This window comes from Crotalus tigris, unplaced genomic scaffold (genome assembly GCF_016545835.1).
Source record: "Crotalus tigris isolate CLP2741 ecotype Arizona unplaced genomic scaffold, ASM1654583v1 scf7180000017779.458999, whole genome shotgun sequence".
NCBI lineage: Eukaryota > Metazoa > Chordata > Lepidosauria > Squamata > Viperidae > Crotalus > Crotalus tigris.
This window is the reverse complement of record NW_024096629.1, coordinates 329,554-355,820: the sequence shown is the minus strand read 5'-3', so window position 1 is coordinate 355,820 and position 26,267 is coordinate 329,554. Positions and strand designations below refer to the sequence as shown.

The 26,267-nt window shown below is 38.6% G+C and overlaps 1 protein-coding gene across 3 annotated transcripts in view; it reads right to left on the bottom strand.

Moving 5' to 3' along the window:
- BBOX1 (gamma-butyrobetaine hydroxylase 1) overlaps positions 1-20,396 on the bottom strand; it is a 35,334-nt gene extending 14,938 nt beyond the window's left edge. Inside the window, exons 1-4 of one of the 3 annotated variants that reach the window (XM_039342233.1) lie at positions 19,645-20,396; positions 17,950-18,100; positions 15,309-15,772; positions 14,698-14,812 (exon numbers count right to left, since the gene is read on the bottom strand). In XM_039342233.1, coding sequence (XP_039198167.1) covers positions 14,698-14,812; positions 15,309-15,704 — 511 coding nt within the window. In that variant the 5' untranslated portion in view covers positions 15,705-15,772; positions 17,950-18,100; positions 19,645-20,396. Of the gene's footprint in view, positions 1-14,697; positions 14,816-15,308; positions 15,773-17,949; positions 18,101-19,644 lie in introns of all 3 variants that reach the window. The other 2 variants (XM_039342231.1, XM_039342232.1) reach the window with 2 other exon arrangements.
- Between the last annotated feature and the right edge of the window lie 5,871 nt (positions 20,397-26,267).

Below are 26,267 nucleotides of genomic sequence, written 5' to 3'. Positions count from 1 at the left end.
CAGAGTGACTGTGAAGAATAGTGGCAAATAAAGTTTTAAGGATTCACTTGAAGCATTGTGAGTCTTAATTAATGTTGGAAGCAAGGTCTTACATGAGTAGCTGAAATGGGTTTGAGCCTATAACTCAGTCCGCAGGCCGAATGCATCATGCCGAAATCGCGTCCACCCCATCGCCAGTAATGGGAAAAAAGTCGCAATACATCGGGACATCTCACATGACATTGTGAGTTTGACACCCCTGCTATAACTCCTGAGGAGGTGAACAATATCCTTGGATGGCTAATAAGACCAGATGTTTATTATATCCATGTCCCTCCTGATTGCCTAAGAGTGTCCAGAAGGTAAAAGGTTGGATACATACTGAGGGAAGGGATGATATGTCCACTCAAGAGACTTTGCTGAAACTAACTTGTACTGCATCATTTTCATCCCATTTCCAACCTGGCCTTATAGAGAAGGTTGAAAAAGTGATTAGGCTGTGATTAAAGAGGTCCCTGGTAGAAATTGATATATCTGAACTCCTCCCAGTTAGATTTCAGACTTGGATATAATAGTGAGAAGCTCAAATTGCTCTTGTTAATAACTACTCAATTTGATGAATCCAGAACAGGAGAGCAACAATAATTACTCTGTTGTTTTCAACAACATTGAACATGGCACCCTCTTGGTCTACCCACAGGGTTTAGGAATGGATACACAATGTTGCAATCTTTCACTTACTATCTCTATGGTTGGCTTCAGTTGGTTTGATAGGAGGGAAGAAATCAAGTCCATAGCATGGGGGATAATTCTCGCCTCTTCTATTTAACATTTACCATCAGGTGAGGACATTCATTGATTTGTGGTTATATATAATCAATATATGGAGGATACTTAAGATTCCAGACTATCTAGGCAATGGTGGAGATTGTTGGAAGGAACAGGTTCAAGCACATCCCTGACAAAATCTAGCAATAATTGGGTTTTGGACGCCACAGAGATGGGAATTATTCATCATTAAACCTGCCCCCTTCAGAAGTAGTGCACAATTTGGGGGTCTCCATGAACTTGTAGTTACTGTAAAAGGTGGGAATTTGGTTATTAAGGTCTTCATTTAAGTCCATCTTGTATGGCAATTATGCCCTTATCTGGACTGGGAGGCCTTTCAGATCAGCACTCACACATTGGTCATCTCACATATGTATGATGGCAATGTGCTCTAGTTGGGGTACCCTTGAAAACTACATGGAACTGCGACTAATACAGAATGCAGTGACATAGGTAATTAGGGGCATGCCATGTCGTGCTCATTTAACACCTTTGCTACATGAACTGCATTGGTTTTCAATAGATTCTAGGTGCAATTCAAGAATTGCTTATCACCTGTCAAGTTCTTCATAGCACAGGGCCTGGATAGCTGTTTTGTGTAGTTTCTGCTCAGATGAAATAATCAGAAATAGTAGATATGCGTCTGTCTCCTCCAAGAAACAGTCATCTAATGGGACTAAAATTTAGAGGGCTCCTACGCTTTTGGCCTTCCAGGAAGCCATGAAGACCTGGTTCTTCACCCAGAAAGTGAATTGAGCCAGCATATACGCAGCCAATGTGAAGTTGTTATGGTGTCTTGGATAGTGTAATGAGATTTTTTTGGGGGGCGGGGGGAAGTTATACTTGTATTGTTTAGTATATTTATATTAGTTTGGTTGTTAGTTGCTCAGGGTTATATTGGGAAAATGGGTGGCCCTATAATGCTTTTGAAATAAATAAATGACTCTTTAAAATGGCTATTGTTCTATTTCCCACATACCTAGAAAAGTTGCAAAGTTCCTCATCAGGAACTCTCACAATGTGGTTGTAGCCCTTTGCAACCTCTCATGAAATGACACAGCTGGGGGAATTCTGTCTGCCAAAAGGAAAAGCTTTTCTTGTTGTTAAAAATACAGAAAAAGGCTAAATTTCAAAAGTAACATTAGGAAATTTCTCAGGATAGCAGTTACTCTTTTAAATTGTATATATAATGTTGCAAGATGTAAATAATTACAAACTTTTAAGGAAAATCTGAAAAACTCTTTACATTTTACAAACAACCTAAAGTATTGCCTAACTCAGAGATCGGCAACTTACACACTAAAGAGGCATTTGGACCCGTTTCCCACACACACACAAAAAAACCACCAGGAGTCACAAAACTCTGTTGCTTCCCCCCCCCCCCCAGCACTCCACCGCCGCTGCTGCAGCGGCGGAGTGCCCTGCCGCCGCCTTTCTCTACCTTCCCTGCACCAAGCGCCCTGCCACCGCTTTCTCCAGCAGCGAAGGTGGAGTTTGGGAGGCAGCGGCAGGTCATAGCCCAGGCATGGCCCAGCAGCAAAGTTTGCCTTCCCCACTCAAGGCCCAGCAGCAGGATTGTTCTCAATAAGGCGGGCGCACACGAGTGAGCAGCACACCCGGCTCTTATTGTTTGAGAGCAATTCTGCTGCTGCACCTCCGCTTTTTTCACCCATGATCCCCCCTCCCCAGCCAGCCAGCTTTTCATGAATTTAACATGGACATAAAAATGTTTCACCACCCTTATCAATATTACAAAAAAAAGTTTAAGAACTTTAATTGTGCTTGATCAGGTTCACTCATTTTCCTCCAGTCACTCTCTGGCATCTCTTACTCACTTCATCATCCTCTGAAAGTCAGAGGACTCACAATGATCCACACTCATAGAGAGGATACTGCAATGTAATCTGAGCTGTCATAAACTTTTATTCCAGCATGATTATAGCAGGTTATTCTCTATCTCTCTATGTCTCTGTCTCTGTCTCTGTCTCTCTCTCTGTCTCCCTCTCATTACAATGTTCTCTGTTTTAAAAATATTTTTATTAAGGATTATAAATGAAAAGAGTAAAAGCTGGTGCAAACTATAAAAACTACAAATAGAAAAGAAAAAAATTGCAGGGGAAAAAAAGAAAAGGAGAAAGAGGAAAAAAACCCTTTCTCCTTCATCCCCAAAGGTAAAAACGATCAGGGAAGAGGGGAGGAAGCTGCTCCCCTTGGGTACTGTATTGTTGCGCGCTGCCGGGGATGGAGGAAAAGTGGGGGGTCAATTGGGAGCTTAGTCCAAGAAGGAAGCTCTCTCTCTCTCTCTTCAACCATGATCCCCCCTCCCCAGCCAGCCAGCCACCACTGCCAATCTTCTCCTACCTGGCCAGCCAGCCTCATGCTCTTCTCCTCCTCCTCATCTTCCGCACTCAATCGGCTGCTAGCGGCTTGGGTGGCTCTGCTCCATCCGAGTTGAAGAAAGCAGAGGTGCAGCAGAAAGCAGCTTTCTTCAACTCGGATGGAGCAGAGCCACCCAAGCTGCTAGCAGCTGATTGGATGCGAAGGATGAGGAGAAGAGTGTGAGGCTGGCTGGCCAGGTGAGGAGAAGATCGGCGATGGTAGCTGGCTGGCTGGGGAGGGGGGATCATGGCCACTGGGAGACTCTGCAAAGCCTTATGGCAGTGGCATTGGCAGCTCCCCCCACCCAGCCCATTTCCCCAGCTCCGTATAAGATGCTTGGCAGAAACCCCCGTCTCTCGCACCCCTGATCGGACCCACGTGGCACCTTCTTTCCAGGTCCACCACCATAGTCCTCCGTCTCTTCCTCTGCCACCGCATGCAGTCCCAAAAAGAAAAGAAGTTTGTGGGCAGTCCCACAAACAAAAGAAGTGGGACTAAAAAAGTTCAATCAATCAATTCCAACTTCGCGAGATCTTTTTTTTTTTCGCAAGAAGTTGGAATTAATTGATTGAACTTTTTTAGTCCCATTTTTTTTTTGTGGTACTGCAAATGGTGGAGGACTGGGAGCCGTAGTAGAGGGATGAAAGAGCCGCATGCGGCTCCAGAGCTGCAGATTGCCGACCCCTGGCCTAACTGAACTAATTATTGCAATTAAAGAAGATGCCTTTTGTTGTTTGTTACACAGGGAATATCAAATCATTCCTATCTTGGAAATTTCTTGGTTCAGGCATGAATGTTATAAGTATTCTTTCAGGAACATCTAGGTTGAGAAACAGTCTTTCTGGAATATCACTTTGGGGCAGGGAGGGGTAAAAAATATGGATCTGTTGCTGTTTCCACAACCTTCCTCAGGCTGTTGGATAAACCAGATTATTTATCTGATGGAATCGTTGTGTGCTTTCCTAGGAATAATAAAATACCCAATATTTACTTTTAGCAATGGCTGTCATAGTACTTTACTATTGAAAAAGTAACTACTGCTGGATCATGAAAGACAAGAAACTATTGCATCTATTTATAATAAAAAAGCAGTTGCATAAAGCATGTCAGGATTTGGAGCCAGGAGAAACATATGCTACATCTGTGTGCTCGTGCAGTATGTGTACATGCAGATCTTTAAAAAGGTGATGTGATTTCCTTGGAATTTTTCTCTTTTCCATTTTAGAAAGCACTCTATAATAATGGACAGCCAAGGGATTTAGCTAGGTATTCTGTTCCAGTTTCTTTTATTGCTGTCAGTTAGATTTTGACAAGAGAACATCTTTTGTGGGGATCCTTTGGGGGGAAAACTGATGCCAAAACAGATGGTGGAGGAAAGCATATTTGTGGTTCCCATGTTTGCTTGGTTTATGAAGAGTGAGATATTGTGTATGGACTGATTTTTAAGTTAAGACGGTAAGTGGTAACTCTCTCTTTTCCTCTGTTGCTTCTTCAACCTCTTCCACTCTGTGTCTAATGGGAGGGAAAGTGGGAAATGGGATACCTCAAATGATAGGAGAAGGATTTAGTTCCTTTGCATGGAAACTCCCCTTCTCCATTTTTTGTGTGAAGAAGACAAACAGATAAAATAAACTAGCACAACAATCATCAAAGTGTTTAGTTTGGCCACAGTAAACCATATGCTAATCTTTCAAGAAAAAGAAGCCCAAATGAAATTAGAAATGAAAACCTGATTATAATGGGCTGAAGGAAGAGACAGAAAAAGAACTACATGTGAGGTGTACGTAATGAAATACAGCTATCTTCCCCAGCTTCATGCCCTCTTGGATTTTAACTTACAAAATTTACAGCTAGCAAAATTGTTGTTTATTCTGGCTGAGGATTCTGGAGCAGTAATGTAGCACATCTGGAGGAAACATGGTGGGGAAAAGATGCAATAGAGAGGCAGAAATCTTGACAGGTGGAACCTTTTGCTCCAAGTATACCAACTCATAAATCAAAGAAAAATGTGGACGTTTTTAATGAAAGCACCTAATTAAATTACCAGCTAGCTTTCCCCTTCTGTGAGGGAATACAGGACAATGCAATGTACAGTAGAAATGTACATATTTTCATACAGGTCATATTGGCTCAGTCACTGGCATCTGGCATTTAAAGGTAGAGATTTTACATTTCTCCTCCAGGCTGTATAAAAGCTAATCTGAACTGTGGTAACAGACACATATAGGAAAATTACTTTTTAAAAAAATGCAAATAAAATAAGCTTAAAAACCAATAGCATAGATCAGTGGTGGCGAACCTATGGCACGCGTGCCAGAGGCGGCACTCAGAGCCCTCTCTGTGGGCATGCGCGCCATGCCCTGGAGATGGCAACCGTCCCTCTTCAACCAGCCACCCGCTAACTCACCAAGGTCCCACAAGGCCAGATGCATCCCAGCACCCATGCACTCACTGGTCTCTGTGTGCAGCATATGATGGTGTCAGGAAGCAGCCACCCCGGCCCCTGCCTCACCATGCCCTGTGACAATGGCACCCCCGCCCTGCCTCGCTTTGCCTCGCCTCACCCAGCAGGACAAGCCTCCTACACACCACCTCAATTGCCAGAGATCCCCTGGATCTTCCCCAACCCTGCCCGGCCCCCACAGGCGTCCCTCCTCAGGAGCAACATCGAGGTGATCACGCCCACCTTGGCCATACCCACCTAGTCTGCCATGACGACCACAGCCAGGTCCACCCAGTGGGCCAAGCCCACCTGGCACCCGGCAATAAATAAGTGGGTTTTGACTTGCAGTTTGGGCACTTGGTCTCTAAAAGGTTCGCCATCACTGGCATAGATATTTTAACAGCAATTAATTGGCTATTGTGGGGAAAGGGAGAATTTCCAGCAATTATTGGCTCAACTACAACAAGCTGTGACAAAACATTTCTGTTTACTATGACAAATGATTTACAAACATTTCCGTACTGCCAAAAAAGGAACAGTAGGGCATGATCTGTCCCTCTTTACAGATGCTCTTCTAGTTCCTGTACCCCTATTTCTCTCTCAGCTTCTAAAAAAGTTTTCAATATCTTTGTAGGTTTTAATCCTTATTAGAGTCCTTTACTGACATGGACTGAAAGCTATTTATAAATATACCAGACACCACACTATTTTTTAGGATTAAGTAGCTAGAGTCAACTGACCATAGCTATTAAAAAGAGATAAAAGATCTGTTTTGTCATTTCTTATACTTGGACTAAATTTTCTTGTTGTACACAAATTACAGATATTTGACAACACTGTCATTTTGGAATCAATGTCAATCTTTCTAGGTTGGAAGCTACATTTTTAATCTTGAAAAATGAGATGTTTTATTCTATTGTTTGCTATATTCTATGTTTCCTGTATCTACCGTACATAGCTTTTCTGTACAGGTAGTCCCTTGTATATCAATAAACAATTAGAACCGGCAACTCTGCCATTAAGCTAAATGGTTGCTAAATGAAGCCGCGGTTGTGCTTATCATTTACATCAGCTTTTCTTTGTTTTACAAAACTGTGAAGGTCATAAATGCAAGACTGGTTACAAAGTTACTTGGTCATCACCATCGTAACTGCAAACAGTTGCTAAAAGAGGCAGTCACTAAACAAGGACAACCTCAATTTGTAGAGAGAAACAGTTCTGCAGGATTGGAAGTGTTACAAACTGAAAAGGTGTTAACTGAATTATCGAATCCATAGAAAGGCTGTGATTTGCAACTTCAGCATCTCGATCCCTTATCTACCTTCGCTGTGGTTTAACTGTAAAGATTGTGACAATAATCAGTCCTATTAAATAAATATTTTTGCCAAATTGCTAAAGATTTTTTTTCCTGGGAAAATGTGACAGATACCATCAAAAAGCCAATAAAGAACAACTTTAAAAAAAATAAACAAAGACTCAGCAACTACCTACAACAGCCCTAAACTGCATCGTCTTTATATATTAAAGTACACAATACCTTGTTTAGGAGAGAAAATAAACATGAGAAACTGGTGGTCCCTAACAGAATGCTCTCTGGCTCTCATGATTGCAAATTAGAAACAATATATGAATCTATGGATGTGGCAATAGATAGTGATGATATCATACTTTGAGTGGCTTACTAAGAATACAGTGTAGGATGTTGGTCTTCAGCCCTTTCTTAATCCTTTACAGAGTTGCTCAATTTAATGATATCTTGGACAGTATAATGGCCTCTTTCCCAGTTTGCAGACTATGATTCCTTATATAAAATTATTTAACAGCTTACGAAAATTATACTTTCATTGTGTAAACTGTTGGACTCTGACCTAAAGGTTTGTTGTGCCAATCCATTATGATGTTTATTACACTGAAAAATACCAATGAAAATTAGTTCAAATTAGATTATTTATCTGGAAATGCATAACTTATTTTTTCAGTTTACAAAGTTTCTGAAAGCAAAGAATAGGAATAAAAAGACATGATATAAAATTTCAATAATAAACCATTAGAATTGGTACAGCAACTCTTTTCTAACAGTAGAGAAGAAGAATCCCCCCTGAAAGATAGCTCAAATAAACATCCATTAAATTTAAAATAAAAATATTTTAGCAACATATTTAAATGGGTCAAGTTCCTCAACTGTTAAATCTCAGTTCTTAATAAATTCCACAGATCCAACCCAAACTTGAAACTGTTCTGTTAATTGTTACTGATCATTTATTGAGTTGGCATATGGAACGTACAACTGTGATTTAAAATGTTCATAGGAACAGAGAGAGGGACAGGGAGGGGGAGAGGGAGGGAGGGACACACAGAGAGAGATGCTTACATTGCTTTTTAAAAACAAATCTTCCTTTTTTTTGTACTTATTGAATGGTACAGACCATGTACCTTGTTCTCAAAGTTATTTTTTCATTACCGTCATCAGTTTATACAATCACTGTACAAGGCAGCCAATAAGCAAGGATTTACCTGTACATATCTAAAATCTGTTATTGTTATCGAATTAAACTGCCTGATTAACTATGACTCAAGACAAACAGGAATAGGAATTAAACTGCCTGATTAACTATGACTCAAGACAAACATAGAGCATACACTAGGTTCTATATATTAATTGATTAACTATGACTCAAGACAAACATAGAGCATACACAAGGTTCTATATATTAATTTTGCTTCTTGATGGTTAGTTAGCTATATAGAGAAAAGTGTATCAATCTTCAGAAAAGATTGATACACTTGTCTATTTAAAGTAGGAAAGAAAGCAGAGGAATTCATGGGTGCATGATAGGGAAGCTCCTAGGCTGAATTTCTGAGAGTGGGATAATCCTATATCAGTGGGGAGATATAAATAAAGCCACCGTGCAGAATTGGCTTGATATCTTCATTGAGCAATGAACTTGAAATCAGGGTGAACCCAGAAGATGGAAAACACATTGAACACTTATATTGCTTAAGGTTTATTACTATGACTCCAATTATTATTGTTTCCCATAGTGACTACATTGTTTTGTTGGAATCACATGTTCGCTACACTCATCTTTCAGGATGCACATTGTTTCTACTTCTTAACCACACTCAATATAATTTCCACTTTGCTGCTGAAAGCGTATTTACTAAGAAATGTTAAAAAGACAGGCTGCTTCAGCTCTGCACTGAAAAATGGATTTATCTGTCAAACAATTTAGAGCAACTGTAGTAGCTTAGAAATCAAAAGGAAATTCAGTAGAACTCGTTCATGGCTTTCAAACCAATTTTGTCATTACTATTGAAAAACAGATCTACGATAGGGGGAACAGACTCTTTAGAACAGTGGCCCCCAACCTTTTTGGCACTAGGGACCTGTTTTATGAAAGCAAATTTTCCACGGACTGGGGAAGGATGGTTTCAGTTTTGCTCGCTCATCTGCCACTTAAATCCAGCTGTGTGGCCCAGTTCCTAACAGGCCACAGATCGGTACCAGTCCACAGCCTGGTAGTTGGGGTCCCTTGTTCTAGAAGACTCATCAGAAGCTCTAGCACTTTTCATGTTCCCCAAGATTATGTCTTTCATTAGATTAACTAATTCTATCAAAGTTTCCCCTCCTCTGAAGTATGTCTGGCATTACTGGCTGAATAATACATAAAATGCAACAAACAGAACCAATTGTGAGGTGGTTTCGGGGTGTATGTGTGTGTTTTTTATTGCATTCAGTCATGAGATTCTTTAGCCATTAGTCTGAAGTGGCCCAGGACAGCATCAGATGGCTCACTCCACTGATTGTGCATTTCACTTGTAAAGTAAAAGCAAGCAAATACAGTACTTAGGTCTCTGAATGTCTATTCCTTCCACTTCAGGCTTAAAACATGTAACTTTTTGAGTACTTCAGAATTAGAAAAAAAGCCCTATTAATATTTGAAAGTAGCAACATAGATTTGTAGCAAGGTACACTGAAAAATATGCCATCACCTACTTCCCATTTATGATTGCAGAGACACAACAGAGCTTATATTTTTTAAAGGATGCATTTGTGCAGAGGTCCACCATTGAAGATCCCCAAACAAACAGAAGAACTGTTTCTCTCCAACTTCATAGAACTGACTCTTTAGTTCTTCCCCTTTAGCTAATGAATGGAAGGAATGACCATAAAAGCTGGCTGGCTTGTCAGAGAATTTTTCACAAATAGGATAACTGACAATATCTGTATCCTTTAAGAGCAGTTTTTAAAAGTCTTTAAAACTGATTCTAGAGAGTTCTTTTAACTAAAATATACAACATCCAGTTAAACAGAACTGAATCTTTAAAAAGGCCTGCTAACAATATTGTCCCTCAACTCAACCTATATCACCCCAAATTTGCTTTAGTACAGAGGGGGATCAGAAGGAATAGGAATTCCCACTATCCGCATAAATATCAGCTCTTAAAATGCATCTCTCCTACAGAATATGAAAAATACCCACATAAAATAGTTATAACAGTTGTATGTTCTTTGTTCCCCAAAATCTGGTGGAGTATTAAATAGAAAGCAATATTCCCAACATGACTATGGATATTGATATTGTTGTATATTGAGAAATAAGAAACAGGGTACACATTTGTGTGAAAGCAGGTTGTTGCTGTTGCTGTCTTACTTTCTGTTACTCCCTCTGAGAAGAGGTTTCAAAGTATTTCTAGCAGGACTACCTGATTCTGTAATAGCTTTGCCCCTATGCCATCCGTCTGGTAAACTCGCAAGATTCATTTTTCTTGCCATGCACATTTATACATAATCCGAACTAGACTGTTGTTTCTCTGTGTCATATAATATATATGGGTATATGCATAATTCTGTATTTATTTTTGTCATATTTATGTAGTGTATACTGGAGGTGGTGACCCTTTGAGAGGTGTATGAAATGAAATTTCATTTTAATGTATGCCGATTAGTGTACATTCAAAGCGACAATAAAGTTATTATTCTATTCTATTCTATTCTATTCTATTCTATTCTATTCTATTCTATTCTATTCTATTCTATTCTATTCTATTCTATTCTATTCTATTCTATTCTACTTAAGGCCAGATCCTATAGACATCTCCTAAAAGCTTTTCCCATCTGCTAGATTATTGATGTGAGAATGAGAAATATCAAGGGACAAATAATTTGTGATCATCAGCATTTTATTTATATAACTTTTCTTCATCAAGACTTATATACAGCCCCTATAAGATTCTGGATGACTTATATTAGAGATCTGGCATGCAAATATAAGGCTATAATAGAGTCTAATTATATTTCATTAATACTTGTGACTTCCTGAATTCCCGCTACATATAGTCCTTATATTATGACCATAATTGAGCCCGGAACTATGGTTTTTAAATCATGTTGGGCATTAAGCAGGTTATCCTGTGACCAACCCAATTTTACATTTTTTTTGTAGTTGTCATTAAGAAAGTCCACGGTCATTAAGTAAATCCATTGTCCACAATGGACTCTTTTTTTTTGCCAAACATCAGAAATAAATACCGTAAATGCCGGCATATAAGGCGACTTCCGCGAGCGCTGAAATCGGCGCCAAAGACGGGGGTCGTCTTATACGCTGAGTCGTCTTATACGCCGGAAATACTGGTAGTTTCCGGAGTATAAGACGACGTTATAGGAATGCGGCCCGGCTATAAAGACGGGGGTTGTCTTATACGCCGGGTCGCCTTGTACGCCGGCATTTACGGTACAAGTTTCCGGCAAAAAAAAAAAAGTGATACATTGTACTCACATAAGTGCAGGACATTGCAAATGGCTGTAAATGCAGGCTTGATTGCCAAGTACCCAAAATGCAATCATATGACGGTGGGGTATTACAGTATAAGTACCTTTTGGAGAGTTTGTCTTAACTATGAACGGTCACTAAGTGACTGGTTGTAAATCTAGGACTATTTCAGTGGTGGGATTCAGCCGGTTTGCACCAGTTCAGCAGAACCGGTAGCTAAATTTTGTTGAGTCTGGAGAACTGGCTGAATACACATTGCTTCCAGAAGTCCGTTCTAGGCCTTGGAGGCCTGGAGGAGGACTCTCAGGCCTAGAATAGCCCACTGGAAGTGGATGGATGCCACTTCCAGAAGTCTGTTCTAGGACTCAGAGACCCAGGACTGCATCCACACAGAGAACCGGTTGTTCAAGTAGTTGAATCCCACCACTGGACTACTTGTATCGATTTATGCTTAGTTATGCTCTTAGTTTATGCTTAATTTTGACTAAAACCTTGATTATAGTTGGAAAACTTTATAAGGAATAAAAATAAACAAAAATATATGTGTCCCAGGATAATGTTGCAGGAAGGCTGGCTGCTAGACAGAAGTTCCCTGAAGAAGGGGTCCAGCACGAGTCCCAAAGCATGGAAGAAAAAAACCTCTGGTCTAGTGACCGGCCCAGCTTGGATCCTGCAGGAAACTTTATTTACAATATTATATATTATGAAATGCTTGTATGTTGGTTTACAAACTGTACTATTTAAATTGGTGTATAGCATTTAGTTGCCTGATTTCATAATATATGATATAAAAATTAAAGCAAGTGAAAATATGTGTTCCTTTCATGTTTCTATTAATTCATGAAACTAAATGCAGTGGGATAGAAGGGAAAGACCCCATTGCTCTCTAGTGACCAAGGGTGGGTAACTCTCTCCATCATGTGATGAACTAAATAATTCAAGCCTCTGTTAGACAAAAAAAAAATCTAAGGAAAATTCCATAAATCAATTCATTCTATGAAGCCATTTCCTTTCCTGGAATTTGGTATAAAAACATTATGTTAATGGACAGGTTAACAGAGACCATTTATATTATTCAATTAAGGCATTTATGTGTTTTTTTTACTGCTCTCAAGGGAAGAGCTGGGTTTCTGAATTGCAAAAACCTCTAGCTAAGGAACAAAACAGCTCCTGTATTTCATATTCCCTTTCATTTCTCTCCCCCTCTTCTTTTGCATGCTCAGCAAAATAAGAATGCAGAACTATCCTCAAGTAACAACACAACCTGTTTATTAACTGGAGGATAATGTTTTATAACTGTACATATTTACATAGAATTGTATGCCCACAATCTATGTACACAAATCTCTGCAACACATCTTTCTGAGAAGGAAGAAGCTATATAAATGAAGGCTTCACTCCTGTACCTTGAACTCAAGTAGTATAAAGTTTTTACCAGCAATTACCAGAAGATCCAAGAACAAATTGTTCAAAAAACAGCTATTTGTAGGGTGGTTTTATTGATTTTGTTGCAATCAAGAAGATATATGATTGGATGTATTATTGGGAGAAATAGCTGATTCCACTGAAAATACCCTCAAATGTTTAGCTTTTTATTCATTATCCACATATATGGTATAGGAGAAAAAAGGGAAAACTCTACATGTAAAACTGAGTTTCAGATCTTTGCTGCAAACCCATACAGTTAACTGCTGGCTACAAAGAGCATATTTTTCTCATTTCTGCTAAAATATGCCCTGCCCAGAAATGGTCACCAAGAAAATATAGTAGCAAGTGATAGGATGGGTCTATCTAATCCAGCTAGCAAGCTACTTTCAAGCTACTTTGTACAGTACAGAAATTTATTTGGTTCTTAAAAGGCAAGTGTTAGTGCCAGTTTTAACAAAAAGCAATATAAATACATATAGAAAAATAATAATGGCGTACTGGCATACCCATAATTCTGCACTACAGTACAGAGCTCTCTAATTCAAATAATCATGAGTGCCACTGTTATCATTAGCCTAATAGTTGCAACTCTAAAGCCTTTTCATAAACTGATGCAAAAGTTTGTAGTGAGTCAAAAATGAATATGAGTAGAATCACAGTATGCAATTAAATATAAATGCGTTTAATAAAAAAATTACTGCAAATCAGAACTATTTGAGAAATAGAGCATTGCATTTGGTGACCATCTAGGTAGCAGTATTTTTCATTGATCATAAAATCAAAATTGGTTTTTATTACTCAGTTTGTAAGTAATGTATTTATTGCTTTAAGATTATATCATCTACGATTATATCATCTATTCCATTAAGAACTGCCAAAATACTGTTTTTATTCTCTTTCCTTCCTGAGTGGAAAGATATTTTGTTCTTTTTGCCTGCTTCTCATTTTCTTTTCTTTCCTGGCCCAGCAGAATCCTTCTTTCCTTTGCATAATAGCAAAACCTTGTTTACTTGATGTCTTTCCGATCCTCCTCTGGCAAACAAACCTCTACAGTGTGGCAGTGAGATCTAGTCCTTCTCAGCTGCCTCCTCCTTCCTTCCCTTAGGCAACCTCCTAGCCCATCTTCCCTAACCAAACCTCATTTCTGACTGACTTCTTACAGCTGCTTCAGAAGTAGGGCCTGCCATGGTAAAGGATTCTCATAGGGTAGCATTGCCTGGTCTGATAGACTTTGAAGTGCCAACTGCATAGTCCATTGAACTCAACCCTGCTGAGTTAAGACTGGGAGAATGGTAAGAACACACATCACAACCTAGACTGTGCCTCTATGTAGTGTCTGGCACCAGGGCCTTCCTAGATAGGAACCTCAGTGCCTACAAAGTATTGTAGAAAATGACGTGGAGAGCTGCATGTGGCCTATGGATCATGTTTGAGACTCTTGACTTAATACGTTAGCACAGTGATGGCGAACCTTTTAGAGACCAAGTGCCCTAAACCTGCCCCGCCTCGTCGCTGCACCCTGCCTGCTCCACCCCAGCCCCCACTCCGCCCCACCTGCCTGGCCACCCGCCTCCCCAACCTGAAGCAGATCGCTCAGGCAGCCCTGCAGCGCCATGGTGGACACGCCCTCTATCCGCACCCCACAGCATCATCTTGTCCCTGCTGCCCAGCTGCCATGTGCTTGGCTGAGCTGCTCCGCACCCAGGGTGACTCACCTCCTGGGGGGCTGCTAATGAGGGTGCTGCCGGGGGAGGTAGGGCTGGGGTGATGGTATGCATGCCCACAGAGAGGGCTCTGAGTGCCACCTCTGGCACGTGTGCCATAGGTTTGCCACCACTGCGTTAGCACAACAACATGCATTCTTACCTGATAAAAATAATTCTTCTTGTGCTTTTGCTCTAGCTTGATCAGAAAAACATCTCTTCTTCAACCATTCGGCCTCAAATTCACTGGTGTGGTCATCTGGCCATACAATATTTACCTTCTTCCATGAAATAGAAACAAATATTGAAAGGCATGCATTTGTATTGTGTGTAGCACAGTCTGAATGCACTTCATTCAAAATTGTTTCATGGAGTTCACTTGGCCTTTGCAAAGAATGCAAGGCCAAGTAAATTCCATGCAAGTGAACATCTCGTATTTTTGCAAATAACAAAATTTAACAGGCACACAACAACAAGGTTGCAAGATGAGAGATAACTGGCTTGTTAAAACACTTGTTAAAAAGATTTTGGAACAGCACTAGACTGCAGAAAATATTGGCCAGCAAAATGATGTGGGTTGCAGAAAGGTAGATTGTAGGAGTGCATCAACAGAAATCTAATATCCAAATCAGAGGAAGTGTTGTCTGCTTTGGCCAAAACACCTTGAGTCACATGATTTTGTTTTATGGCTTTATTACATGGTTTTATTTTGTTGTATTATAATGGTTGTATTCATTTTATTACAACTGCATATACACATAAAACTCTTTTTACCTTTTTCTGTTCTGTCAGAGTGACATCCTTCACGTTGATATTGATATCTAGATTTTCCAGAAGCAGTTTGCGTGCTTTAGCAGAGTGTAGGAAACAGTCTGGGCACTGGCAATTGTCTCGTAGCCACACCGATGGGTAAAGGCTCTCACTGCCATCTTCCCAATGAACACAGATAAACTGTTTTTTCTCTAAAGTTTCTACTTTCTGGATAGTTGTGCCAATATTGAGGGTCTGAATTGCCTGTGTTACTACCCTTGCTGAACGTAACCAAGGCTTCCTACTCAATGAAAAATTCTTTTGATAACTCGGCTTGTCCTTTGGTGTTTGCAGCAAAACTCGAGAAGAGTCTTTGTAGAGTTTTGTCCTTAACATGTTTTTGGCAAGCGACATCCACATTTTGCTTTCACTTGCTTGGTCTTCCCTTCATCAATGCCTTCTCCTATGAAAATTGTCTTCCACCAGTCCTGTAAGAAAAAATAATGGTTGGAAGAGAAAAAAATTGTTATTTGAAGGAGTGTTTCTCTCTGCTTTCAGTGATTCCCTACCCCCTATTACCCACCCTCATGTAATAAAAATCTCTCTGACTGTATTTCTGCATGTTAAGTATGTCTTATTAAAATAAGGAATTATTTTTGAATATTGAGTACAAAGGTATTTGCCCCTAACTATTTTAAGTATTTTCATTAATTTAATGAAAGAGAGGAATTGAATGCCCTATGGATAAAAAAGTGGAATATAAATTCAAATGATAAAAACACTGGAAGCTAGGCATCAAGCATCTGCAACAAAATTAAACACATCTGGTAAAGCTGTATATTGATTCTCTTCCTTGTCTCTTCCCTATATATGTTAACCGTTGCATAAGCTGCTTTGCTTGGTAAACTGAATTTTCTCTCTTCCCCATCCATACTCTCCGGTAGCTGTGAATGCTGCACTGGCATCTCAATAAACAAAGCTTTTCTGAGAATGTAAAATTAATGGCTGATAGATCACTGAAAAGCTTCTTTGACCTGGTTTCCTCCAAATGTGATGGGTTTCCATAATTAATACCTTTTGTTTGGGATTAAATTCCCTCCCCCCACAAAACCACAACTGAGTGAAAGTCTCTGAACTTATACACAGAGAGTTCTATTTTGAATAAAAACATTACTAATTTATAAAAAAAAATATCCATATGCTTGTGGAGTGGGAAACTCAATAAGTTATTATGGCAGAACATGAAGATATGTGAAAAGACTAGTCACAATATACTTTTTAATAATATACACCACGGTAATGAGATCAAACATCTGGAAAGCATTTAATCGCTGTTGATTTTCTATATGTACATGCAAAAAGACAATTCTTATATCTTTCTACACTTATAGATAACACTCTTTCTTATCACACATAGGCAAGTAGAAACATGCACATAATTGGACTCACATCTCCACAATTGCCTTACAGTCAAAACATGCTGAAGGAAATGGCACTGTGTAATTAAATGAAACAACCAGATAATCTGCTACATATGTTGTCTCCTTATTGTTCAGATTGAATATCTTCACCATTGCTGATAGGGTCTGTTGGGTGTCAGAGAATATGGGAGAGGGACAACTGAACTTCTGTTCAGTGCTATTTGTAACAGGAAGTGACCCTATTGAAACCAGAGCAATGCAACACATGGAACAGTGATAATACAAGTATAACTGTAGTTAAATACACTGTTGTTCACTTATAGAAATAATACATTATAAGAACTGTAGTGGAACAAGGGTTAGAATGCAGTATTGCAGGCTAATTCTGCTGACTGCCAACAGTTTGATTCTCATTGGCTCAAGGTTGATTTAGCCTTCCATCTTTCCAAGGACCGAGATTATTGGGGGCAATATGTTGATTTTATAAACCACTTAGAGAGGGCTGTAATGGTATATAAGTCTAAGAACTATTGCTATTATTATTTGGTATATGCATGTATGGGCTTATATAAATTTAGCATTAAAATGAGGCAGGAAAAGCTCTTTCATACCTTTTGTCCATCAACTTTCTGATAATTGAGTGGCAAGAGTATAAATGGTCAGGCCAAGAGTTTTTTCAGTCTAATACATTATGATTTCTCTGAATAAAACTGAATATTAATTGGTTTCTTCTTAAATAAAGGTTAATGATAGGCTACATATCTTATTTAATTAGTGCCATCAACTGGACATACATACATACGTATGTATGTATGTATGTATGTATATGTATGTATGTAGGTCTTTGGTTATTCGGGTTTTCTCCTGCGTCAAATTGGAAGTGTCTTGGCGACATTTCGACGAAGTCTCATTCGTCATCTTCAGGCTGGTGTTTTCAGCTTCGTACTCCTAGAAGCACGAAGCCGAAAACACCAGCCTGAAGATGACGAATGAGACTTCGTCAAAACGTCGCCAAGACACTTCCAATTTTACGCGGAAGAAAACCCGAATAACCAACTATATATATACATACACACACACACACATCAAAAATAAAATAGTTGAGTTATTCAGTCTTTGGATTGCACACATTTTTACTGGTCTCTGGGTAGTGATCCTTAATACAAACTCATAAAACCATTTGCGCACAAATTTAATCCACAATTCTCTATCGTCTAGCCTTGTAACTTATTCAGATTCCCGACCTGTTGAGGGATGAGTCATATCAGCTTTTCAGGGCTGGTGAGATCTTCTCCCAAAGAAGTATTGACTATAGCCTGGGTCCAGCTTCCAGTCTTCTCCCTAGCAGCTTTCACAAGCCAAATGAGGCAAGCCATCCAATCCACAGATGCAGAACTGAAATCACAGAGAACTTTATCCACTTTCTTGAGATTCACAGACTCAAAACCCCAGATTGGTTTAGTAGGTAAGGCAGGCTAGAAATCAGGAGACCAGTCCCGTCTTTGGGCCAGTCATGTTCTCAGCCCAACTCATCTCATAGAGTTGTTGTTGTGGGGAAAATAGAAGGACTGATTATTAGGTAGGTTTGCCGCTTTGAATTATTTAGAAAAATAGTAAGGGGAGGAAAAATTAAATTAAATTAAATACATAAACAAATAATAACCCCCAGAAATGACAAAACATGGCTGTCATGTCAATAGATGCCTCCATCCATCCAACAATCTGTACTATCAGTTTCCAAGTATTTATATTCTATCACAGTGGTTCTCAACCTGTGGGTCGGGACCCCATTTGGGGTCGAACGACCATTTCACGGGGATCACCAAACAACGCAGTCCGCCATTTTCCCCCCCCTTTTCCTTAGCTGTGCTACTCCCTTTTATTCTATTGGCTTTTGAAAGCCAATAGAATAGACTCTCTTGAATAGAGTCTAATTCTATTGGCTTTCAAAAGCCAATAGGAATTGTCCAGGCTGTCTCTGCCCTGCTGAGCCCACCAAAAGTCCCATTCTGCAAACGGTGCTGCACAAGTTGAGTAGTCCTCGACTTACGACCGGTTGAGTAGTCCTCGACTTATGACCTGTTGGGGATCGCCGCATTAAAAAGGTTGAGAACCACTGGTCTATCATTTCTTTTAAAGGTTCAGAGTGTTCAGTGGTCTATCATCATGTTAATTTCTCACAGTGTTAAATGAAATTTATGGTTTAGTCCTCTGCAGCAAGCCAAGTGAATTTATCAGAACTCACACGGTGTAAAAAGATTGGGTCTCGTTTCCAAGTTTGTGATCCCTTTATAATAAAATATTACATATCACATGAATATTACTCTGAGATACATACATTTACAAAAACAGAAATAACTCTATGGTGGTATACATTTTTTGGGTTGTGTCATAAGAAACTTGTTTCCAGTTCTGCCTAATTATATCAAAGTTCAATTTACTGTACAATACCAAGTCATTTCTTTGAAACATATTACTATTATTTTTAAGTGGTGACTTTTTTTTGGCACAGAATTCAACCTTCAGGCATGTGCTTTTCCCACTGTTGCTGCACTGTGAAGGCCAACAGGAGCAACAATTAATCAACTGCCACCAGTGAGGAACTTCATAATCCTGAATTTAACTGCAAAATTTGAAGGTTTGAATGTTTAAATTTAATTTACTTTTTGATCTGGTAATGGGTCTCCAAATATAGTAGGCATCCCCTGCATTTATTGCATGGCTGCATATTCACATGGGGGATTGCCCCATTTTTCCATGGGGATGTTTATTAATTGAAATAAAATCAACTGCATTCAAACGGCTGTTACATAAATTTCTGTTTTACATAATTTTTTGCTTTGGATGCAGAGATACACTTAGCCTATTAATATGTCTCACACATGACATACTTACTTAGATTAATCTAATAAACTAAATAGGTTCTTATAAAATCCTACCTTACAGAGGAAGAGGACTTATAGGCTTCTTTACACCCATCTATTTCCAGTATCATACAGTGGGCAATACTTCTCCTGACCAGGCCGAAAAAGATGGTCACTCTTGTTCCTGATGGCCCGGCAGCTAAAGTGGGAAAACCACCAACGTTTCTACAAGTTGTAAGAGCTGCGGTGCAACTTCTTTACTTTCCAGTGACATCAGAAACGGGACAACCGGCAAAGGGCCCTGGCTAGTTCCTGCTTTGACAGCGCAGAGGGAAAACGAGCCAGCGGACGCAGCCCACGAAAACTAAAATAGGGCTAAGGTCGGCTATCGGGCACAGCCGCCCGTAAAAAACTATAGCAGCAACTCCGAAGGGCGCTCAAGGAAGGGAGAATCGCGCGCACGCTCAACTCAGCCTTGGGGGGAACAGCGTAAACCTACGCACGCATTGCACCCTGGGAGATAGAGTAGGGTTGCTGGCCTTTTGCCACCGGTTATTTATAATAATGTATGCGGAGCGGAGGCAGAAAGATGTCCCATCGGCGTCAATGGAGCGAATGTTCCCTGCTCAGAACACCCTGGGAAAAGCGAGGCAGAAGGCTGCGTCCACAGGGCTCGCGTGTTCAGTTGATTACTAAGGAGATTCCCGAGAGATTCCGATCCACTGGAGCGAGTTAGACCTGCTCCTGTGCTAATGTGGGTGCAAATGTGGCTGACAGCAATAGGCCTTCTAATAGGCGTACTGTGACATCACCTCCCGCCTTGGAGGGCAGGTGGCATGAGGGCAAGCGGCTTGCTGCAGGTTGCTTGGGAAAATTGGGGAAGGCTGGCTCTGCTGCACAGGTTCTCAAGGCAGCATTTGAAGCATGTTCTGCTTTATAGTATTGGGAGGGAGGTGAGCCAGGGAGGAGATGAAGAGCAGCGGCTGTTTTCTCTGGCCTGCCTCTTTATTTTTAAGAAGTAGTTAGAAATGGCAGAACTTGCAGCAAAAAGTATATGGGGGAGGACATGGCGCTCCTGATCAGGACTTCTCCTACTTCCAAGGGGTAGCGGAAAAGATAAGCAGCAAGCTCTTTCTCGCTCACGGTCCTGCCATTACCAATGGGCTGCCCTTTATTTAAAAATAAACATAATACATCTATCACCCGGTAAATTCTGAATCAGCTTTCCCCAGACTGGTGTCTTGAAAAATGGATTGAATTGTAATTCCCCTAATTTTCATTATCCTCAGCTACTACTGGAAGCAGTGTGAAGGTTATAAGAGAGATCCAACTCATTTGGAAAGCACCAAGTTGATCAAAATTGTCAAGTCTTTTCATTATTGAAAATGATTATGTGACATCACGTTGTTGTCAGTTCTTAGTCACCACTTAGATATATATTCTAAAATCTCAACTGTAATCATCAGTATTGGTTTTCTAATCTCCATAGCTGAGGATTTCAACAGTCTATTCTTGGTGAACCCTATTAGCTTTCTTGAGTGCTATGAGAATTAATTCAAATGTCCAGTGTTCTTTTTGAAAACCAGTTGTTCAAAGATTTCATAACCCTATACTTAAACTGTGCTTTAATTTGGTACCATTAAAGCAGGCAATGATCTCTCTAGGTAGATTCTTGGAAATGGGTTCAGAAAACTTATGTCATGACTCCATTTCATTTCCAAGTATAGTTCTGTTTGTAATATTTCTGCTGAACAAAAAGAAAAAAAGGCAATATCAGCAGATTTCCTTTTCTTTCTTTAAAACCTTTGGCACCAAACTGCTTCACAACTAAAAAATGTGGTTTGTGTTACCTAATTTATTGTGGGTGCAAATGAAAATAGCAATCCTTAAATTAACATTAGTTGCACATTTGTTTCAAAGAATAGTAAAAACGGAACAAGCAGAGTATTTTTGACAGGAATTGTATAATATTCTGAAGGATTGTGGTAGGGGTAGAAGAATTCTGTTAAATGGCGTGAAAGAATGGTGAGAATGAAGTGAATAAAGAAAAAGTAATTGGCTCTTTTAGAAGCCCGAGAATAAATTAGAAGGGTGACTGGTGAGTTACAGTATCTAATTAGAAAAAGATCAGTTTGTTTCAAATGTGTGGCTTAAGCATATCTATTGTTCATACAAAACAACAAAATAAATACAAGTTCATGGGTTAATAATGTAAGGACAACCCATAGTTAAGAATGGAGGCTATTGTAGCAAAATACACGATTTAAGCAAATGATGTTGGTTTAGGCATATTTCCCTTTTCTTATTGCTTGCTTTTACTTATGGTTTCTTTCCCTTTTTCTGCTATTCTGCATAATTTTACAAAATGCAATAAAATGAAAGAGGGTATGACCATAGCATTCTGAGAGTTAAAAATATTTCTGCAGCTTTTTGCACACAAGCTACGCAAACAATACAGTCTGAAATGTTTACTTGACTGGTACATCCGATGAAAAGTATAAAGGGTATTTGAGATCCAAGTGGAAAAGAACATTATCCAGCTGAAATTAAGTCTGCTCCCTTTTAGATTACTTAATTGTGCAGCAGAAGTATGACTCACTCCCTTCTATTTTCAAAATGCTTATAAAATGAGTATTTTAACTAGAAATAGCTAGAGTAATACGTAATACAAATCTGGAATTCATTTCCTTTATAGTGTTACACATTTTTGTTGCTGTTACTATATCATTTTGTTGAAATATTTGATATTAAGTTAATTTACAGATTCCATCAAGCCCCCAGGTTGGCCATCATTATCAACTAATTAAACTGAAGTATATCAAGTTATTATTATTTTATCCTGCATTTTACCTTGGGCAGTAATCCAAGACATTTTCAGCCATGTGTGTTTCAGAAGTTATTTACTATGCCTTTTTTTTATTGCCGTTTCCCAAAGAAAGTTAAGATGACATAGTTTCTTCTTGCAACTCCTTTGTATATGCATAATAAAGTGGATAGTTAGGCTGAACAGGTTTTTGAAACCTGATTATCTACTAGAATATCTCCTTATATTCTAATGTCACTGAATCTTAAAAGGCATCCAGATATGACTACTTCCCAGCATCTAGTTTTCATTCCAAGTGAAATATTTTTACGCTATTTTTTTAAAAAAGCGCTGTATCTAGAAACCTCAGCTGTATCCAGTCACAGTGAATGACTACATTATAAATAATTCTTGCCTTATGACAATTGAGACCAAAGACATTAAGCGATACTATTATTGAATCATAATCGATTTTATGACTGTTTTTGCCATGATCATTAACTGAACCATGCCATTATTAAGCAAACCCAATTTCCCAATTGGAAGCTGACTGGGAAGGTTGCAAATGGTAATCATGTAACATCCCCCAATATGCTGTAATTCTGGTAAATACATACAGGTTGCCAAGCACCTGAATTGCAATCACAGTTGCAGAGGCACTGCAACTATTAAATGTGAGAATCATTCGTCACTTTTTTCAGCACCATTATAACTTTGAACAGTACTAATCAAATGGTTGTAAATTATGTACTACCTATAGTTCCATGATTATGGAATTGTCTTCTATGTGATTATTTGTCTGGTGTTAATCCCTGCTTATTTGTGTTTTGCTGTTGAAGAGGATGTGTTCTTTTTTCATTTCCTTCTTAGCTTTTTATTGTCTTTTTTGAATAGTATGTAAATGTGGTTTATCCATGTGCCTATTCATAACTGATTTATCTGAATGCCAAGTTTCTGAAATTTCCTAGCATGGATTTAGCTTGGTCTAGGATGCTTAAATTTTCCTACCTGAAACTATGATTGAGTCTATGTATTGTAAGATTAAGGAGTTTTGTTTCTCTTTCAGTGTGTGTATATATACAAACAATTATGTATACACTTAAGTGTCCTTGAAAAGGCTAATTTTTTAAAAAAATATAGCAATGGAGCATTCAAAATAAGCATTTCAAAGAATAAAAATATTTTATTAATTTAATAACAAGATGTAGTACAGTAAAGAATATGTACTTATAGCATCCTGTATAGAGACAGTTACCGAAATACTATCACCTGATAAGCAGGATAATTCAGAATCAAACATGGATTGATTGGAAACAAATTCAAAGAGATAGCTGTTGTTTTACATTTGTAACTGGTAAAAATGGAATGTTTTTTGTTTCTCATAGCTCAGTATTAATTTTTTAAGCATGTCCATTTATATGCTAAATAAGCAGAGAAACAATAATGACTTATTAAAAATTTAAAAGTTGTAAGGAAACATTCTTAACATAACATCATAATATCCAAATAAAGTAGCAAGGCTATATTAGTGTTTTGCTTCCACAATCAATTTCATGTATACTAATTGGGTCAACCTTTGGGACGGGGCTCAGTATTCAGTCTCTTTTTTCATTAAGTTCTGACTTGAGCGCCATCCCTTTGGAAAACATTTAGATTTTTTTTCCTGCTAACCTCTCCATATACATACTTAAAAACAAATTTAGTCAAGTTATTCAACAAAATCATAACAATATGATTCCATAAAAAACTTCAATATTGCTCCAAAGTCCATGTCTAGTATTATTGAAAATTCAAAGAACAGGCATCATTTATATCAGAGATCTCCAATCTTTTGGGCACTAGGAACCGGTTACCTGGAAAGACGTTTCTCCATGGACCGGAGGGGGCGTGGTTTTGTGTGCTGCCTGCATCCCGCGGATGGGGCTTTGCTTGTTTGTGCGGACCAGTTGCTGGCATTCCGCAGACCAGTACCAGTCCATGGACCGGGGGTTGAGGACCCCTGATTTATATAATCCCTGGAAGAGCAATGTAATCGTGACTGAATTCCATCTATGAAGTGGCTACATAAACATTTTCTGTCATTGCCATTCCAAGCCAAGAGGAATTGCCAAAGCAGACTGAATGATATCTATGAATTGTGGAGAAACGGTTGCTGAGTCTGAGTCATTTCCAACTATTTATGGCCTAATGGATTTCGTTTTCTCCTTTGAGCTCCTGTATAGCTGTGTTTGAGTTAGTGGCAATAATATCTGCCTACCTGATCTTCTATTGATTTGTTTTTTGATTGCCGATTTTTCCAAGCAAATGGAACCATAGGTCATTAAAACACTGTATTTAGACTACAAACATTTTAGACTATAAACATCTGGATAACCATGGCAGAAGATGGCAAATACCTTTACTGCTATCTAATTGTCCTCTGAATTTCTGCAGCCCAGACATAGTATGCTTACTTTTCTAATATTCCAGGGATTTATATATAAGAGGATCTTCTTCATGTAGTCCAGAGCTTAGAGACAATGTTCATTGGGAGAACTTACAAAGAGAATAAGAATATAGGAAGATTTGAGTCCTTGTAGTAGATTTAAAGGCACATTTAGTTCAACAATCCTGCAAAAAGTCACCTACTACTCTTTAAGTTGAAAAGGAAACTGAGCTGAAAATTTCTCTTTTACACAGCAGTTAAATCTGTAGCTGCCTTAATCTATTTTGTATCACTTTTATCCTTGTTCATTGTAAACTGGACTTAATAAATCAAGTTTTAACAAACTGCACAATCTACAAAAAATCCTTGGCATTCTGAAAGAAACATCTGTCCCAAGTGTATGATAAATATTAACATCTCTCTGAATTGCAGGAGTTAAACATGTTTTTAAGTATTTCTTAAATATGTATGAAAACTAAATAAATGCAAAATTGCCTTTTTTGCCATATTGAAAGTTAACATTAGTTATTGAATCATTAATTGCATTAATATTCAATTTAGAACAATAGTTTTTTAAAAAATCCCTCCATGCAGTTTTGCTGTTGTCCAAGAAGATAAATGATTTCAAGAAACAGAAGCTAGCAAAAAGCATGGAAAGGACAAAATTATTGATGATATATGTTAAAAGAACTACAACTAGCTTTAGGAGCCAAACACATTTACACAGTAGCAACAAGTCTTTCAAGGAAATATGTTTAGAATCTTGAGGGAAAAAAGCAGCTGCTTCTCATAAATATGGATTCATGCTGTGAATAATAAAGAGAAAAATGATAATACAAAGGAAAGGAGAAAATAATGATGCAAAAGGAGACAGGGATCCTTTCAGTTTAATATAGAATGGAAATAGACAAGCAAACTAATATGTAAGCTATCTATATTATTAAAACTATAGGAATCTGACTCTATTGAGACCCCTAAAATGAAGATTTCAAATGAAATAAAAGTATTATTTACTATTTTTATTTTTAAAAAGGAAACATGACAGCTTTAAATACTTGACAGAGCAGCCCAGAACCTTATAAACCCTAAATTTTTTACTCTAAAATAATCTCAAGAAAAATCTACTCTTTTTACGCATCTTCCCAAATTAAATTACAAGACTTCTGAGAGTACCATAGATATATTCTTTCCCCCCCCCAAAATATGAGAGTAGGTATAGACTACAATCCATGCCTATTTCAGTTTGTTGGCTGAAGCAACAGGAGCTCTGGTTCTGCTCAAATTTGTTTTATTTATTTATTTATTTATTTATTTATGAGACTTATATACCGCTTTAAGTGCAAGCACTCTCTAAGCGGTGTACACCAGTAAGCAATGTATATATATATATTTACATTGCCCCCAACAATCTGGGTCCTCATTTTACCTACCTCGGAAGGATGGAAGGCTGAGTCAACCTTGAGCCGGTGA